At 33.7% G+C, this 20,562-nt stretch overlaps 1 protein-coding gene across 2 annotated transcripts; it reads left to right on the forward strand.

Moving 5' to 3' along the window:
• Nucleotides 1–559: 559 nt before the first annotated feature.
• On the forward strand, nt 560–19,279 carry LOC100369326 (SWI/SNF complex subunit SMARCC2-like). 2 transcript variants are annotated; one of them, XM_085495204.1, is made up of 22 exons: nt 560–707; nt 2,675–2,794; nt 3,809–4,069; nt 4,744–4,813; nt 5,296–5,441; nt 6,103–6,180; nt 7,269–7,337; nt 8,237–8,340; nt 8,730–8,851; nt 9,287–9,375; nt 10,018–10,247; nt 10,844–10,957; nt 11,722–11,878; nt 12,200–12,325; nt 12,843–13,041; nt 13,353–13,475; nt 13,669–13,937; nt 14,334–14,660; nt 15,153–15,287; nt 15,837–16,251; nt 16,888–17,043; nt 17,654–19,279. In XM_085495204.1, the coding sequence occupies exons 1-22, from the start codon at nt 597–599 to the stop codon at nt 17,752–17,754; spliced, it is 3,522 nt and encodes a 1,173-aa protein (XP_085351330.1). In that variant the 5' UTR covers nt 560–596; the 3' UTR covers nt 17,755–19,279. The 2 variants fall into 2 exon arrangements, with proteins under 2 accessions (XP_085351330.1, XP_006818225.2); XM_006818162.3 differs by having other exon boundaries at nt 16,906–17,043.
• Nucleotides 19,280–20,562: the final 1,283 nt, after the last annotated feature.

Genomic DNA, 20,562 nt, shown 5'->3' on the forward strand with positions numbered 1-20,562 from the left:
CTTATCTGACAGCACCATGCAATCGTGCACAGAAGAATTCCACATACATATGACATATTCAGTGACAGAGGGGCGGTCGCCCCCTTCGAAAAAAATGTTGGGGGGGCCTCCAAAATAGAGCTGAAACCTTTTATGTTAGCAAAATTTGCCCCTCAAAATGCAGGAAATAGCATTTCAGAGGGTCTAAATTTCCAAATGTTTAAGGGAGAACATGCCCCTGGACCCCCTATTAAGGTTGCCTAATCGGCACGAGGTTGGTGAGTAGATCTCGATGGCTTATTGAGTTTAAATATCAATTTAGGTATATTACAAACATTAAATATGTGTTGTGTTGTGTTGTGTTGATTTAGTTAGAAAGCAAGCCGTTATGAGGGTTGAATTGACTGGACAACAGTGCTCTGCCTGCTTCTAAGCAATATCAGTATTGTCTAAATTTAAGCATGTTTATTTATTGATCTATAATTTTATTTCTGATATTTGTGCTTATCTCCCGTGTTTTGAATGGTTTCTTCCATTCTCACCTGGAACCTAGTCGACTAATTTGCTGATGCATGATGGGTAACGTAAAATACAGTAACTGAGGTACATTTTCCAAGATGGCGGCGCGGAAGAAAGACGGAGGTGCCGATATTAAATTTTGGGAATCTGGAGAGACTATTGCCCAATTTGATAACATTAGAACATGGCTACAGAAAAACTGCAAAAAGGTAAAAACGATTGATTTCTGTTTGACCTGCAGATTAACGTCATATCACCTCGATCACTGTTTTTTATCGGCTCACATGGTCGTTCTGCTTTGTTGTCTGTTCGTTTTCATTGTTCAAACGGTTAATACATTGTCAACATTGAGTTATATTCGCCGAATTATGAACCAATGATCACATAGCAGAGTGTACACTTACTCGACATTACGGTGAATATGTTAGGCAACGATGAATTTGAGATGTTTTCTCATTTCTGAATGCAACAACGGCCAAAATGCTGTGCGAGTCCCTTTCCAGTACACTGCTAGACACTCGTCTATCCCCACTGTTTCGGATGGTATTAGGGAATGAAGTAATCCATTTGATTACGTAATTCTCTATTTACAATTTCGTGTTGTTTATATTCACTAGGGTGCAACAGTACATGATATTTCATAATATGTCGCTTTTACTATTTAGCATCAGTAAATACTAAGGATTTGTTTATTGAGATGATGAAGTATTGTGAAGAAAGTCACATTGCCTTTTGGTCCGAAACTAAAAAGATGCCTTGCGATATCACAAAATACTGTAAAATACTTTATTTTAGCTGGAATTAATTTTCGCTGAAAAGACTTTTATGGGTGTTTTATATGGAATTTATTTTCACTGATTTTTGACAAGTTAGATGTAAAATATATAAAAAAAAAGTTCATTCGCTAGATTTTATTTTAACTTAATCATTCCTTCAGTTTAAATAGCGAAAATTAATTCCAAGCAAAAATAAAGTATTTCACAGTGGACTTTTTTCCCGCTCAATATGAAATCCTGTGTTATACATAAAACCAAACATTAAAAAAAAAGGTCATAGTGGTGTCAAAACTTCTTGCGGTATTCAACAAATATGAACATAGTTTTGAGTATAATGCTAATTGAATGTATGATACACATTTGATGATTTTGGTCTGTTTTGATGAAGTAAGGGTTTCTCAATATTCCCCTCTTGAGACATCAGCATTTCAATATAAATTTTAAAATCGACGTTCAGTCTGCACCTGTCATGCAATACACAAGATCCCACAGTGAATGGAAAGTCAACTTTTCTGCTTCCCATACTTCATTCCAATTAACAAGGATTTCAGGATTGTCTGAGGGCAAATTTTGTAGTCAACATTTCATTGAGGTCTTTAAAAGCATGTGTAATGCACCATGGTAGGCACAAAAATAAACTGATTGGGAAAACCTTTTTCTTCTCATCAGTCTCCCCTTGTACTATTTTGAGGAACATTTTCAATGGTTGTTGTTTTGACTTTGGTACTTTTATTCCCAATAAGCCATTGCTCTTTTACGCCAAAATGGTATTTATGGTCTGATTTACACAGTCTGAAAAGAATTCTGTGAAAGCCTAGTATTGGGCAATGAATTACAGTACCTTTAACAGAATTTTGTCTCCACAAGTTAAATCAGAATCACGAAAATATATAGCAATAAAAGGGGTGTACATGCGCAACATAGACAGCAACTTTGATTTTAGCGTAGAAAAATACAATTTTAATTATTGGCTCATCATTTCATAAGTTTAAACAATTCTGAAAGCAATTTTCTGGATATTAGCAACTTTGAACTACCCCATTTGGTCAGTTAGCAAAACTTTAAATTACCCTCATTTGCCTGTTTACCTTTGTATACCTACCTGTCCCAGCTAAAATCTGCCTGTCTGGTACATGTGGGCCCCTGCCTTGGATGATTGTAACAATGATAATTTAAAGTAAAAATTTAGTACACATTGACTCCAGATCAAAATTCGCGGTCTTATTTGGGGAGTGTATTACATTGTAGATTGTGAGAAAATCATTGTTTATCAACACAAATTTGCACATAAGTGGCACAATGACCACTGCCCTCAATTTCATAATAAACTGGTTTACAGTAAATGTAACAACACTATTGACTTGGTTGAAGATGTCTGATATTGTTTTGTGTATCTACAGTATACCCAAATGGAACCACCCACCAACAAAAGCCTGGCTAGCTTGGTGGCACAGCTTGTGCAATTCCAGGAAGATAATTTTGGCAGGCACGTCAGTAAACCAGCACTGACCAGGTTACCGGTATGTACTACCATTTACTAGTAATTATTTACCAACCATCATTAAAGTGCCTTGGTTGTCTGTTTGTTTCATGTTCACAACATATAAACAATGCGTTTTACTTGTGTAGCACTTTGTGTCATATGCAAGTTGTATTGAATACAATGCGTTGCAATGACTGTGGTGTTTTATTCTTTTTCACCACGAGACTTTCTCGCCCATTTTTTTCTGTACTTTTTTTCTTATATTCTTCAATATTTCTGAAAGTAAACCCTAATTTTGGGGCCAACAGAAAAATTTGAGTAAATTTTCGGTTTTTACCCCAAAATTTTGACTATTTTTGCCCCAGTTTTCTGAAGGAAATTGCAGACTATAAACCAGATAATTTTTTGAATTTGTGATGAAAAGAGGAAACTGGTGGTGAAAGATTAAGGGTGTTGCTCATGGCACCATGCCGTGTTAGATATGCTATATGCTACTAGGTACTGCTACTACATGAATGACAGACATCCTGCTTACATACAATTTTCTAGAGATTTACATTGTATGGATTCATTTTCGGGAAAACGGTTCATTATGTGCTAGCTAAGGCCTCTGAAAGTCGTCATGTTCAGATCCATAGAAAATAACAATGGTAGAGGATTTTTTTATAGGATTAACAATTGATTTTGTGCAAGCGTATTTCAATTATTTTGTTTCAATATCCAGTGGTTCTCCTGAGGATAGAAACAGTGTGACTTTGCCACAGTTACTATCCTGATGCCACAATAGTATGTTATTAATCATTAAAATTTCTGTTTGGAACATTTTTACCCTCACAGTGGTTTAAATTTCTGTGGAGAAAACTGATATCAATGCTTTAAACTTCAGGGTTGATGTCATTCTGTGACTTCTTCATACTGAACATGCATTCACTGCTAATAAGTAGAGTACCAATATTTCTGAAGTCTATGACCAATCCAATGATGATACTGATATAATTGTACATGTTGCTTATAAACTGCAATTAAAAATATTGCATTATTATTGTTTCAGATGAAATGTTTTATGGATTTCAAACCTGGTGGTGGTCTATGCCATATTTTATCTGCTGTGTATAAATTTAAAAGTGATCAAGGATGGAGACGGTTTGACTTCCAATCACCATCCCGTATGGATCGTAATGTTGAGATGTTTATGAATATTGAAAGAACGCTGGTTCAAAATAAATGTTTGTCAATGCCGATAGTTTTCCTCAGATCGGAGATTGATGGCAAACTTTTAAACAGGCTAAAAGACATCGTCACAAGGCATAGGGTAAGTTGGTTGGTGTAATCATCGCACTAAGCATGAGTTATGTACTGTAAAATACTTTATTTTAGCTAGAATTTCGCCGAAAAGACTTTTTGTATGAAATATACATTCACTGATTTCGGATTAGTTGAATGTGAAATATAGAAAAAAGGGGTATATTCGCTGGATTTTATTTTCACTGAATCATTCCTTCAGTGAAAACGGCGAAAATTAATTCCAAGCGAAAATAAAGTAAGTGTTTCTCTAGTATGCATGTACATTGACTGGTATTTGTATGGAACACCAGCGATACAGTGATCAGCACTCTTTATATATTGTAAATGGGCTTCCACTAAAGATAAAATAGTTTAAGCCGCATTGGCTAAGTACTGAATTGTTTTTCTTAGCCAACTTATTTAACCATTTCGCAAATGAGAGGGAATGAAAAATAATGTGTCAGATTTGTGTAGGAAATTGTAATATGCTACTGTAACATACACATTATATCAAACAAGATTTGCAGAATAATTTATTTTTTGAAATGACTTTAACCCATTTGTGGCGAATACAGTTGAAAAGTTTGCGGAAGCCTAACATGATTCTAAATCTATAAACAAGTTCAGTTACTATGATTGCTATGTTTTGTGTCGACCCATACACATGGTGTTTTGATCAATTTACAATATTATCTTTTACAGGGTACAATCACTGAGGATGAAGACTGTGCTACTCATATTGTATTTCCACCTCCATCACAACCTGTAGAAGGTAACGATTGCTGGTCTTTATAACGAATGAAATATCACAGAATTCTGTTTTTTGTAAAGATTTTATGTTGATTAGACACCAAATTATGAATGTGCCTTTGTAAACTTGTAGAAGTTTTAGTTTCTATACCTTAACCTTTTTTAAATTGTACAATTGTTGTTTTTGTATTCAAAATTAAACTATTCCACACCTCAATCAGTAGACGTTAAACGCAAATGGTTGCCGATGTTTTGTTGAGAACATGAGCCACTAGCATTGTTTAATACTCTTTAAGTTCTATTCTCTCCTTTCATCTCGTCCACTGTAACGATAGAAAATAGAACACTGTAATGGGCAAACAAACAATTTTTGTGATTTCTTTGCTCTACAAGATTTTGGTGGCCATTTGCAGTTAAAGTCTGTTGCTGTTTCAAGATGAGCCTTATAGATGTACTGTTGATTAACTTAGTTATCACCATGGTTTGTATTTTCTTTGTCATCAGAGGATTGGCTTCGTCCAGTTGTACGACGTGATAGGAATACATTAGTACATTGGTGGTATTATCCTGACAGCTATGACACATGGGCTCCTAACTCTGATGTAGATCAAGAACCAGAAGGCACACCATCTCACCAAGGAGAGTGGGAGGTAGGATTTACCCCTACTATTGATGCTTTATGGACCTTTGTCCAGCATGTTCTGATTTGCTTCTATATATGTAAAATTACACAAAGACTGTTACATCACATGTAATGTTCTGAGAGAGAACAAACTTATCTTCGGTAGTGCCTTTTTGTTAGTCTTTTGAATGGAACTAGATATAAAGCAAGTTGATAGCACTTGTACTTATACTGGGTAACAAAGATGTTTCTTTAAATTCATCTGAAGATTACTTGCTGAATTTTGAACATATTAATAGTCAGAATCTTGAACAGTAGCAGTTAAAATCATGTATGTCTGCTTCCCAAGTTTTACTTAATTCTAAAGGACTTCGGTGTCCCTGGGCCCCATGTTAGTTGTTGTTTATTATCTAACAAAAATGTTGTGGCCTTTGATTTCCTTTGTATTTACTTATTTTTGTTATAAAATGTCAATTTCTTTTGCCAAAATATAAATTCCATAATTATAATATAATATTTATCAAGATCACTAGATTAATGTATGATATTATGTTGTGTTAATGATGTACCAGTGAATTAACACAAGTAGCTGTGTCACAGCAAATCTATGTGCATATGGACTTAGAGGTCACACTGGTTCTGATCTTACTTGAGAAGGCTGCATAATATGAATCTGACTTGATTTGCAGGTGAATGCTAAATGGTTACTTGATTTAGATGAGTTCAATGAGTGGATGAATGAAGAAGATTATGAGATGCAGGAAGAGGTGGGTCATCTTTCAACTACTGTAAAATACTTTAAATTATTTTAGCGGGAATTAATTTTTGCTTAAAAAATATTTTGGTTGTTTTGTTTGAACCTTATTTTCACTGATTTGTGAGGAGTTGAATGTAATGTAAATTAGATGTAAGGTGTTAATGAGATGCTAATTTATTCCCACACTGGGAGTTCAATTACGTAAAACAAACATACCAGCAAAAAACAAAATCTTAAATGACACGACTTTTTAATATCTTTGAGAGTGGACAAGAACATCACAGTTGTATTAAAACAAGATTTCACAGTAAGGCTTGACTTTAAGCATAACGATCAACACGATACATTGCATAAATACCTTCCTGTCAGATCGGTCGCTTCAATCAATCAAGAGCCAAGATGCAAAGGATCATAGGGCTAAATGTGTGATTGTTGGGTATCTATCTTCTCAACAGAGTCAACAGTTGAGGCAGCTAACCATAAACTGATCAAGAAAACAGTTTCTTTTTGTTTGTCAGATGCACAAGTCATTGACAGACTTATAATGCTGTGGGCCAATATTTGGCATCAAAAAAAGTTTACAAATAATTGCCAATGGTCTATTCATAAAAGTTATTTTCAGTAGCTTTTCGATGCAAGAAAATAAATGCCTTGCCTGACATGAACTGATTGACACAGTCCACAAAGCGTAACAGTTATGTAAAACCATGTTGTTATTCAATAATCCATCGATAATTGAAATGAAACAAATTGAGAAAACGTTACTGTAAACATCATTAAACATGGTTTTGTTGAGTATTCAGCAAGCTAGCACAGAGTGAACTAATTCTTAAAAAAATAAATAAAATAAAATCTAATCTAATCCAATCTACCATACTAGTTTTTAAAATGGATGGCCTAACAATGAATACAATAAATTAGTCTATTATAGTGTTAATTAAATTAGCCACAACTCTGATATTTTTATTTGGAGAACACTGCGTTTGTACTTCAATGACAGCTTCAGCTCTAGCGGTTCTAAATTTGGTTGATATATAGTGTAATATATGTACACCATACCCTACGGTAATGTGTAGTCGTATTGTGTTTTATGTTCAGGGTGATGTCAAGAAAGAGTCAGGTCGGGGTAGAAGAAAAGGATTGCGAGCTAAGACAGCTTGTGATGAGGTTGGTCATTTCATCAGTACCGTATTTGCTCTGTTTGTAAGCGCATGTAATTAACATAAATGCATGTCTAAGATCAAAATAAGTTGTTTTCATGATCAAAGCATTCCATAAATATTTGGTTTATGTGCACTTCTAACAAAGCGAATACCATAACCTCCATCTTGCTTTATTATCCATCAAATCATCAAAGTCTAAACCATTGTAATATAATGAGCAATGAATTTCTGTGAGTTTGAAGTGAAATTTAACTGAGGTTCATTAGAAAGTGGGTAACATTCAATCAGTGAATTTTTGTCATAGTGTGAATGAACATTTTTTTTGTCAAATGTAATAGTAGAGTTGTACTAGTGTGAAAATCATGCAACTAGTCATAGTGACTCATGATTTTTATTAAAGTGTGAAGATAATTGTGTTCTTTAATTATTCATTCTTTAACCATTCTCATGATGTAAGAGTTTTCCCGACTAAATTTGGCAGAAATCATTGCGATTTTTCATTCATAGAATCTCAATGATTGACAGATTTTTCCTGACTTCGAGAAATCACACACACACCATCAAAAGCTGAGTAAATTTGACATTAGAGCTACAGAATTGCAGACATATTGAAACTCAGCTTGTCTATTGCACTTTTGCTAGTCCAGGAAACAAGGTGCAATTTGTATTATAGAACACCTAATAGTTAAACCCCCATAATTGGGTAGGCATGGGATTTCTGCAGAATTGAAAAGTAGTGATTGTTTGAGCTCTAGATACGAGTATATAGATGCTTGAGATATGACATTTTGTGGTGTGTAATCATGTCATACACAGGTGTCAGAAACATAGACTTGTACCCATTATAAATCAGTGCATTCTTTCCCACTGTTCAGTTAATTCAATGTATTCATTCTATTGCAGGTTGCTCCAAGTCCTGAAACAGACAGGAGAGAAAAGAAATCCGCATCATCCAAGAAACGAAAGAGATCTCCATCCCCAGCTGATACAAAGAGGAAAAAGAAAAGGTATTTATTATCACATACAAAGTAGTTTTGAAAATAACATATTCAACCTCTTTCTATCATTTACATTTGATGACAATCCACTATAGCGATCAACTAAAAAAAAATTTAAAAAAAAAACAAACTGTTTTTTTTTTGCCATTTTGGACCGTTATCTCAGATTAATTTACTGCAAGAACGCTGGCTGTATGGGATTACATTGACTTCCACTACCAGTCACTTGATACAATAGTAATTCTCGTGATGACCTCATGTTATTGACATCAAACTGTGGACCATAGATCACAAGCGATTATATGCATGTCAAAAAATATGATTTATATTAAAAAACATGTTTAAAGCAGTTTAAAGATAACTGCATTAAGTAATATTAATTATTTATACCAATTAAGTGGACGTCCAAGTGCGGCTACCAAGAAGAAACCTGCTAAGGAGGAAGAGCCTGAGGATTACACAAAAGATATGGATGATCCACCAGAAACACCAAGTGTAGAAGAAGTAGTTTTACCAAAAGGTAATTATTAAGAGTCTGCTGAATTTTTACAGTTTATTTATACTCTCTAATTAAATATAATAGCTGATTTCCCTTATTTATTAATATCTTTCACTTCATATAAACAAGAATACCACAAGGTTTGCACAAAAGCAGTACAGTGAACTTCTCCATACTTGAGTCAAAGCATGGTTACTCATTTGCATATGATATATTGTTAATTTACATATGAATGTATCATGGTGTAATTAACATATTTATAACTTCTATGTTTTCATGAAAACACTGCCATGCCTAAAAGGCAAGTGAGAGAACACTGGAGTAGCAGAGGCCAATATGTCATTTTACTGCCTCAGTGTGTATTTAACAAAATCCTTGGATGACTTTCAAGTCATCAAGTTTAAGTCCTTGTTACTCATTCTAATTCCTTTACCTAAATTAAATTGTTTATTTCAGTATCGAGTAGTTCTCGTTCCAGTAAAGATATCGAGACTCAACCTATCAAAGGAGGATCATTAGCTGACTTAGATGACACAGACCCAATGGTAAAAACATCATCATCATAACATAAAATCATTTATCAAATTGATGCTGTATTTCAATACTAGTATTGCTTTCTTCAATTTAGTTCTGAGGCAAACTCTGATCTGCTCTATAATAGATAAACATTTATTAGGGTTAATAAGTTATCATTGACCCTCTGCATAACTGAATTCACCTTTGGAATTCAATCAGTATTTAATGTCCTGGATAGTCTCACGGATTGCACAAACCCCCAATATTAGACAGGAACATTGTAGTACAAGAAAGAATTATATTAGTGATAAAGGGCACACAGACCATATTGTCAACTGTTTTGTCACAACTGCATACATTCAGACACTCTAACAGATGTATGACAAAATATGTTTATCACATTGTATTTATGTCACACTCTGTATATTAGACATAAACAACATTTTATTTGACAGGCTAAATTTCTTCAAATCTGTCCACTTCAACTGTAAATTACAAAATAATCATAAATAATCAACAAGTCTGTTAATATATAGTTTTTAGATGGGCTCTGTTAATTATTCGACCTATAGTATAACCCAGCATAAAAGACGTACTCTTACATTTATTTTGTCCCACTGTACCACACACTTCATTTTGTTTATTCAAATCATGTGTGTTTGCATTCACAGGATGATAGTGATTCTAGGATGAAATCTGGTCCCACTACTCCCGCTTCAGAAGATAAAAGTCAGAAAGTGAACGAGGTTGATATTAAGGAAGACAACGTAACTGAACAAACACATCATATTATTATACCAAGCTATGCAGCATGGTTTGATTATAACAGTTTACATTCCATTGAAAGAAGAGCATTACCAGAATTCTTTAATACGAAGAACAAATCGAAAACCCCCGAAGTGTGAGTAACAAATGTAGCGCATCCTTAATAAAGGCGCATGAGAGATAAATAAATACTAGATTTGGTTCTATTGAAATGCATCAGCTGCACTCTGTTTTCATTACTAGCTTACTGGTGTATGTAAATCAGTAATAAATAACTGTTATTAGTCCCAGTCGTGTCATCAACCAATTTCCCAGGCATGCCTGGGCCAATTTTATTCAAACTTTGTATGAACACCACACATGATGTTTTGTTTGGTGATCATGTTCAATTTATTTGTACGTGTATTAAACTATTGCTGTGACATCAAAATTGATATGAAAACAAGACATAATTTTGTTGCTTTAAGTATTAATTCAGCAGAATACAAAGTACTGTAAAATAATTTATTTTAGCTGTAATTAATTTTCGCTGAAAAGACGTTTTGGGTGTTTTGCATGGAATTTATTTTCACTGATTTTTGATGAGTTGAATGTAAAATATAGAAAAAAAGGTATATTCGCTGGATTTTATTTTCACTGAATCATTCCTTCAGCGAAAATAGTGAAAGTTAATGCCAAGCGAATATAAAGTATTTCACAGTAGACTTAACCTTGCTTGCTTATATTTTTCAGATACATGGCATATCGTAATTTCATGATAGATACTTACCGCTTGAACCCTGCAGAGTATTTAACATGTACAGCATGTAGAAGGAATTTAGCCGGGGATGTTTGTGCGATCATGAGGTAAGATACCCATTTATAAATCTGCCTGCAAATAAGATTTGTGTATTTGATTCAAGTTTTGTCTTTCAATAATTGAAACCCTAGTTGTACTTATGAAAATAAAGCCAGATATGTCATAGGTACTTTACTGGTTTGCCATTCATCTCTCAAAATTTTTTCACTCATGGGTACTCTGGGCAACATCAAAAGTTGATGTAGGATAACTAACATAATCCCTTTGGGGTTTTTTTTTTTTTTGGGGGGGGGGCTTTTCTAAATGAGTTTCTATCTTACAAAAACGTTTTTTTATTTTAGTCCAGATGAAGTATTTGTTGGCCATGCTTAAAGTATATATGGCAAATTTAATGCTCTGAAAGTAAAAACCACAAGGTAGCATTTACTATGGAAATAATTTACATAATAATGAAACTTTGTCGTTTTGTATGTTTAATATAATAGATATGTTTTTACTATGTTCACATTTCTACCCAAATTGAACATATTGCCAATTTCATGTGTAAAAGAGGGTTAAAGTGGAGAGAATCTTCATTTGAGTTTAAATGTTGCCCCTTGTACTACATTTACTGATACCTATTACAACAGTAAGACACACAAGTTGTGATGTTCATCGTTTTGGATGCTATAACGACTGTATTATGCAGATAATTGGATATTTCCTTCAAATGCATTTAAAATTTCAGTGCCTTTATAATGTAGAAGTTGGAGTTCTTCGACTAACTGCACCAGTGAGGTTTAATTATAAAAATGTTTTCTTATATTAACAGAGTACATGCTTTCCTAGAACAGTGGGGTCTTATTAACTACCAAGTAGATGGTGATAATAAAGTAACTTCAATGGGACCTCCACCAACGTCACATTTCACTATATTAGCAGATACACCATCAGGACTACAACCATTACAACCATCTAAAACTAGCCAGGTATGAAATTATTAAATGCTAGATTTGTGCATTTCACATATGAAGAATAACCTTTTTAAAAAAGTATTTACTGTCCTTAACTAATATTTACCAACATTGATTGTTCTCTACTAATATTACTAACTGTTGTTAACTAACAATGACTGTTGCTAACTAACAATGACTGTCCCAGACAAACACTAACTGTTTAAGATTAACAGACTTTTCCTGGAAAACGCTGACTTTCTCTACCTAACATCAACTGTCTGTATGTCTAATTGTGTCTCTAGAGACAGTAAAATTGTTTTTACCATAATAATATTTTGATATTTTTGTTCACAGCAATCTGCAGCTCAGCAAGTAATGCAATTTAATGAGCCTAATAAAGATGAGAAAACCGGACCTGATTTGAATAATTTTGGTCTTAGAACTGACATGTATGCCAGCAAAAAGGCAGCCTTTGTCAAGGTAAGTAACCTTTATTTATTCATTGGTTCAGAATTTACATAAAAATTATAGAAAACTATATAAAAAAAATAAAACATTCAGAAAATAATGATGTTCAAAGGGATAAATAATATTTTTCATGTAAAATTAAACATTGTTTTTTTAGGATTTTAAAATTCAAATAAAAAAAAAACACATGCAATGTTTTTTGCAAAATAAATTGACCTGAAACTATGCTTAAAGATGCTTTCTAATTGGTTGACAAATCATGAGTCAAAAATCCACAATTTTGAAAAATTAAATTCTCTGTTTATAACCAAAATAAGCATAAAAACAAGAGAAATCAGTGGCCACAGTATCTTAAGTTTGCGCCTACAATACAGACCTTTCTCTAGCAGTCAACTTGATTTTGTTTTGACTTCAGATCACTACAAAATCGGTTCTTTTAGAGGGTACACTGCATTGGATCCATATCGAACATGACTTGGTGTGATGACTGTGATACTTTAATAAACATCTGCTGCTTTTTTTTTACTAGCATACAAATCGTACAGTAACAAGTCGTGATTGGGCAGATCAAGAAACATTACTTTTATTAGAAGCATTAGAAATGTATAAAGATGATTGGAACAAAGTGGCAGAGCATGTTGGTAGTCGCACACAGGATGAATGTATTTTACAATTCTTAAGATTACCCATAGAAGATCCATATCTTGAAGACGGTCCAGGAGCTCTAGGTAAAGACATGTACCGATATATTCAAATGAAGACATTTCAATATTATAAAGGATCTCATGTTCAAATCTAGAAATTATAAAATGTAGGCCAGCAAGCAATTCTCCTTTCTACAGAGTTCCTTGGGCACCATTAATTATTCTGACCAATAATGTTGCAGCAGCTTATTTCAAATCTCCAACACAGTATAAGTTTCAGGCCACTAGTGAATATATTCAGCTGACAAATGAGCTTGAATACTTGTACATGTGTGCCTGGGAAGAACTTGTCTTTCATTGTGTAGTTTGCTAATAAAATGTATTGTATTTTATAGGTCCATTGGCTTATCAACCTATTCCATTCAGTCAGAGTGGTAATCCTGTAATGAGTACTGTTGCGTTCTTAGCATCTGTTGTGGATCCGAGAGTAGCAAGTGCCGCTGCTAAAGCTGCAATTGGTAAGTTTACTACCCTCTAACAATCATTAATGGTGGCAAGTCTACTGCCCTCTGTCAGTCATTCCAGGGTGGTAAGTCTACTGCCCTCTATCAATCAATCCTAATTTGTTTGGTAATGTAAATAAAAAAAAAAGATGTATCATACCATCTTCGTTTCTTGTATAAATACAAAAATAAATATTTTGTTTTGTAGAGGAGTTTAGTAAAATGAAAGATGAGGTTCCAAGTGCTTTGATAGATGCGCACATAAAGAAAGTAGAAACAGATGTTGCCAGTGGAGTGATCAGTTCTAAACTAGGGTTGGATAATAGCGGTATTGCCGGTACTGGTCCAGATGGTGACGCAGGTGTGCAGACCACATCACATACTGAGGGTAAAGAGAAAGATGCAGCAAAAGATGAAGTCAAGTCAACGGATAAAGATGAGAAGACTGCTAAACCTGAAGTTAAAGAAGAACCTAAGGTACTGTAATCACATTGATATTTGTGGGGAAGGAGTAAATAAGACATAATGGAATTACTGAATTCTTGTCTTTTACAATTTTGCCTCGAGCACAAGAATCTTATTCATAGAACATTTTTGATATATCTTCCCACAAATTTTAGAAATCATTTTCAAAATTGTTAAGTTATTTTGGGTTTGGCTTTCCAATTGAGTTTGAATCATGCTGGCTATGAGAGTGGAGCCTCTCCCATTACTGGTGTACTAACTCAAGTTGGATTAAAACTCTGGAATTCTTGATAAGCCTAAAACGACAACGCTTTCGCTGTGATTGGCTGGTTCAGCATTTCTCACTTATGTGAGTTCATGCTTAGAGGGAATAGTGTAGAAATAAATATGACTTATTCTCAAATACAGGAGAAAGAAGAGACAGATGATGAAGCTATGGATACGGAGGAAACTAAATCAGAAAAACCAGAAGATGAAGAAAAGAAAGTGGATAAGGAAGAAGAAAGTGAGAAAGGAGACAAAGAAGAAGACAAAAAAGATGCCAAGGAAGCAGAAGAGAAAGATGATAAATTGAAAGAAGATGGAGAGAAAGAAAAGGAGAAAGATAGGGAGAAGGATGAAGAGGAAAAGAAAAGAGATGCTGAGAAGCTGTCAAAGAGGGAATTAGAACTGAAAGAAGGCAATATATCAACTGCTGCTGCATCAGCACTGGCAGCTGCAGCGGTTAAAGCTAAGGTAGGAACTAAAACTACTCTGTGTCATTAAATCCCATGTAAAGACATTTTGTGGCTTAATGACTGAAGAATTTTGTTGAGGAAGATAGCAGAATTTTGTAGAACTGAACATTTCACTAGGTCATGTTTCGACAATAGCTGAGAGACAGACTTGTGAATTTCATATCCGGTCTTCTCCCAATGCATTTAAAGCATGTTGCGTTCACAATGTTTGACCACTAAAATGCCAACCTTTAACGTTACAGAAAAAAAAGTTTTTGATATTTTAATTTATATTGCAACAAATAAATATGCAAATTAACTGACATTTACTATAGTAGCTGAAGACGGATAAATTATCTTTGTTAGTTTTCAATTTTGTATAAAAAATATTATTAGTCAGCAGTCTCTTTACCTCCAAAGTCAATGTTAATTTGATTTCATTGTGTATTTAACATAGAATAGTATTGTTGAAACATTACCATAAAAACCTTGTTATTGTTTTTGTTGACAGCATTTAGCAGCGGTTGAGGAACGTAAAATAAAGAGTCTAGTCGCGTTGTTAGTGGAAACACAAATGAAGAAACTGGAAATAAAGCTTCGTCATTTTGAAGAATTGGAGACAATCATGGATAGAGAAAGGGAAGCAGTAAGTTACTATAATCTTTTTATCACTTCTAAATGATAATAAAGAAGGTTCAGATGAATCGAAGATTGCTGTCTTTGTCATGCTTTTGTTATTATAGGTTAATTTAATTCCATAAGGATACAGAAAAAAAATTGGGGTTACTGAACAATTTTTCAAGAAACAATTGTCCAAAAAGTAAAATGGAAAAATTTGCATTTTTACACTGGTTTCTATGGTGAAATTATTTATTTATATCTCAAAATTTTGATCAGCGACGTATTATGAAAAAGCCATATTATCATTGATATGAATTCTAATTTTGTGAAAAAAATTGACATACTTGTTAGTTTAGTCAGTTTCCAGGGTAATAAGTTTTCCCATTATTTACAATAAGAAGTTCTCTCCCATAATGCTTTGCATATGTCTGCATTAAAATGCAGATTATAAACATTAACAGTGCAAAATTCGGTAAAAAACTGTTGTTCCTTTATGTAAAGATGTTCTACAATGATTCCTTGTATTCTAAAACACTTTGATTGAATCTAAAATTATTCATTGTTTTCTTGTTAGCTTGAATACCAGAGACAGCAGTTATTATCTGACAGGCAAGCATTCCACCAGGAACAGTTGAGAGCAGCAGAAATGAGAGCACGACAGCAAGCACAAGCCATGGCTGCTGCTGGTTTACATCAACAACAACAGACATCACAACAACCACCACAAGGAGTACAACCAGTACAACCAGCTGTTGTGCAAGCTGTGCATCCAAGTCAACCATTGCAACCAACTGTACAACAGGGTCCACAGTCAAACCAAGCACAAAGTACACCACCACCACCACCGGCCGCGGTACCACAGGAAAAACCTGCAGTTCCAGAACCAGCACCAACATCAGGTCAACAGACGCCTACAACTGGTCCGGCGACACCGCTAACACCAGCTGGGAATACTCAAGAAGAAGAACCACAGCAGCAGCAAGGACCAGGTAATTATTGCTATTCTTTGATTGACTTGTCTTAAGATTATAATCATTGTGAATCTGTAAACCAATTAAGTCCTTGTAATCAACTGTTGTGTTGTGAAATATTTTCTTATACTAATATCAATAATGTAAGGTTTACCATGCACTGAGTGGGCAAGGCGCAATATTGCAGTATGAGACACTGTTTTGCTACAAATAGTAGTTACATTACAACAAAGTGTTGCCACAGGAAGCAATGGTGACATTGAGAGCAGCAAAGCTATACCATTAGCAAAACAGTGTCTCATACTGCATTGTCACTAAGTGATCACAGTAATTTGTTTCCCCATCCTGAAAATTTTCTTTCTTCTTTATTTTCAAGAGTGAGCGGAAATCACAAAATTTTGTAGCAGTGAAAATTTCTATTGTAGCAAAACAACTTCAATAAACATTCAATGCATTCGCTGTACATTTATTAGCAATGTTGGCAATAACTTGAGTTTAACATTTACATGAACAATATCGTTCAAAGAATGACTGACATGATAGTAACAAATCGTCACATCACGTGTAACACTCCAGCACGTTTTCATCACCAGAATTTCTTGTATTGTCATGTACAAAAAGACAAAGCCAAACCTCTGCTTTCATTTAAAACAGTTTGTAATATGATTGCAGGTACACCGTCAGTGGGTAGTGGACCAGGTACACCAAACCCTAACCAAGCAGCAACACCAACCCCACCACCTGATCTACAGACTGGTAGATCTACACCAATAAGTGGTAAAAGTACACCAACATCAATTGTTAGTCAAGGTATGTGTATACTGCCCTCTAGTGTTCATTTTTCAGAGTAGTAGTTTGCTGGTATGCATTAATTACTCACTGGGTTTAATTTTACTTTTAGTATTTTTGCTGATATGTAAAATCTGTTAAATTAAATTTTGATGAACAATAGAATGCATTGTTTCAATGGTAAATTCATAAACATAAAAATATGCTCAAAATAGTGAATTTATATGCCAGCGAAAAAAAATGTTTTGCAATATAACAATAGATGTTTATATATGCATATGTAATTTAATTCATGGTCAGTGTTCTTGCTTCATTGTAATGAGCCAGCATACACTAATTTAAATTTTTGATTCAGAGTATAATAAAATAAATCTTCTTCAGCCAATGTCCATTTGGTTACTTACCCCCATGTTAGCATGCCATTCTTTATTGTTCAAACATTTCTCTATTGATGACCAATAATTTAAAAATATATATACTTAGTTATATACAAAGATGATAGAATTCCACAACTATTGATGGGAAACATTCCTTTTCAAATCGTTTTAAATAAACAATGTTTACATTATATGTATTTCGCTTTAACAATATAGAAAGCTTACAATAGTTCCAATATTTTTCATTTCTATAGGTAACCAAGGTGATGCAAGTATACCATTCTCCACATCAAGTGATGCAGTATCATCTCCAGCAGCTCCTTCACCCAAACCAATGGAAACAAATTCTTGCTAGTTGTATGTGCTATCATTATAGATAGGGGTGTGGGGCTAGTGATGGGGGTGTGAGTTTCATTGGATGACCATTTTCCTTGCACAATACTGACAGACTGATAATTATTTATAATCTAAACTCTGTTCACAAATAATAATTTTTTGAATAAAACTGAATCATAATATGTTACTTGTACTTATACAAAAATTTTACTCAATTGTCCATATTAAGGAAAATAATTATTTGTAAATGAAATCATTGGATTTGATTGAACGTGAAATAGCCACTGCTGAATTTGACCTGCATACTTTATGCATACTCTTAAATTCTCGTACTAAGCATGGAATTCATAGTTGGTAATGGTACAACTCTTCATTACTGTATTCTGCTAGACCTATTCATGATTTCATGGTTTTAATGGCGTTTGTGTGGACATTGTTTCAAGAAAGTTACTGACTTCTCGTTTTTAAGGGAAAAACCCAGTGAAAGATGTTCAGTGCTTTTAATTTCCCTGACTTGCAACATTTGTCTCGCAAAATTAAAGCTGTTTACCATCTATCGGTGTCAACTATCATGTAAATTATGGACACTCTGATAATGGTGTTAAATTTGAAGTAAAAAGTAGACATATTTATTGCATTTTATACTTATTTCTTTAGAAAACTTACGAATAATAAAATCACATTCTTATGTATATTGATGATTTTTATTTGTTTATTATTGTTCTGGTGTATAACTTAGTGAATATTGTCCACCTCTGTAATGCACTGCTTTTGTACAGATTTATTTTATCACATTTATCAAAGGATTTCAAGAATTTACTACTAAAGTGACTTTTTAAATGGATCATGGCTGCCCATATTTTTACCAAATGTAAACATGTGGAATAAGATGTTAGGATGTTCATGTTTCACTGTGAAATCTTGCGTAATGTGTGAAAGACGCGAACCAAATGTCTGCTGGAAAAATCTAATGATTTGATTTTGAAATTTAATTTGTCTCTTTTATAGTTCAGTGACGAAATGCTTATCTTTCAGAGCGGAATATGACTTTGTGATATTCTTACTTCATCAAAATTGTCTATCATCATATGTGTATAGCACATTATTTAGGCGAGTAAATACCCCCAAAAATCCATTATGTTTGTGAATCAAAAATACTTTCACTTTTATGAATCCCACACGATGTTCTGATGTAACTGTTTAATTTCATGCAGGATCAGGCAGTGAATGGGAAAAATGGTCTATTTGTTTACCATTGGCATATGTTATATGATACATAAACACTTATTGGTTATCACTAAGATTATGTTGTCACAATATTTCATGTTTTTTCAAAAAATTGTAAAAAACATTCCTCATACACTTTTAAAATTGAATCGTGTCAAAAGAAAGTCCTCTACAAGATGACACTTTGAGTAGTAAATTACTTGTATTTTTGATGTTTACTTTTCTCAAAAACTGCCCTAATTTTTTAAGCATTTATAGACTTAGATATTCATGTTGATTAAAACTACCAGTGTATTGGAATAAAAGCTGAAAGTGAATTCTTGGTGATTTTGTTCATTATCAATTCTTCGTAGACTGCCTTCAAATCAAGACAAATGAAACTCATTTTTATGAAGACTAAAATCATTTATTGTTAGCATCTAAGTGTACTGAAGTTATTCTGTCCCAATAAACTTTTCATATAACTGTGTGGTTTTCTTTTTGATGTTGAATTATAGATATAAATACCTGGTGTGCATGCCAGTATTGATTGTATTATCATTAATAATACTATTTTTTGGCTTGTCTGTTGTTCAGTCCGTGATAGTGGACAGTTTTCGATCAGCATTTACTAAGAAAGTACTCAACATGTAGCTCACTATATGTGCATGAATCAAGTGCGATTTCACAAGTCATTGGTTTTGTCAGTTTATACAAAAGGAGTTGTATAACACGTGTACACTTACAACCCACCCAGAGAGACTGCAGAAAAAAAGCCTAATTCTCTCAAAATTTGGCGTATTACCGGTAATCATTAAAGTTTGGCAAAATTTGACTTTAATTGTTGTAAATACCTCAGTCCATGGACCCCAAATAGGCTAACTAACGCTAGCAACTATTATAGCCATTCCTTAACTTTTAAATATGAACACCTTGTGTTGATTGGACATCATGCAAAGACAAATCAGGCTGATTGGATCATTGTTAGATTTAACCTTTTCACTACCAGACTTTCTCACCCAAATTTGTCTGCACTTTTTTCTTTTTCAATATTTCTGGAAATGAACCCTATTTTTAAGCCAACAGACAAAATGTTAGTAAATTTTCGGTTTTTACTCAAAAAATTTGGTTATTTTGTTCCAGTATTCTGAAGGAAAATGCAGACTATAAACAGGAGTATTTTGTGAATTTGTGATGAAAAAAGGTTAAACGTAATCTGGATTAGCATTAGGTATAAACACCTTGTGTTGATTGGATTATCATGGAGAAACAGGTTGTCTGCACTTTTTTCTTTTTCAATATTTCTGGAAATGAACCCTATTTGTAAGCCAACAGACAAAATGTTAGTAAATTTTCAGTTTTTACTAAAAAAAATTTGCTTATTTTGTTCCAGTATTCTGAAGGAAAATGCAGACTATAAACATGACTATTTTGTGAATTTGTGATGAAAAAAGGTTAAACGTAATCTGGATTAGCATTAGGTATAAACACCTTGTGTTGATTGAATTATCATGGAGAAACAGGTTAAGCTGATTGGATTATCATAAGGTGTAAACACTGCTGATTATAACTAGATTTAAAAACATTGCCTTGATTGGATGTCATCACTGGGTATAAACAC

The sequence above is a fragment of the Saccoglossus kowalevskii genome, chromosome 21 (assembly GCF_978046115.1).
Source record: "Saccoglossus kowalevskii chromosome 21, keSacKowa6.1, whole genome shotgun sequence".
Taxonomy (NCBI): Eukaryota; Metazoa; Hemichordata; class Enteropneusta; family Harrimaniidae; genus Saccoglossus; species Saccoglossus kowalevskii.

Excerpts from the sequence above, each read along its gene's own strand:
- LOC100369326 (XM_085495204.1), top strand. The coding sequence starts at position 597 with ATGGCGGCGCGGAAGAAAGACGGAGGTGCCGATATTAAATTTTGGGAA. Across the intron at positions 10,958-11,721 it reads GATGTTTGTGCGATCATGAG|AGTACATGCTTTCCTAGAAC; the intron begins GTAAGATACCCA and ends TTATATTAACAG. Across the intron at positions 13,042-13,352 it reads AGACGGTCCAGGAGCTCTAG|GTCCATTGGCTTATCAACCT; the intron begins GTAAAGACATGT and ends TGTATTTTATAG.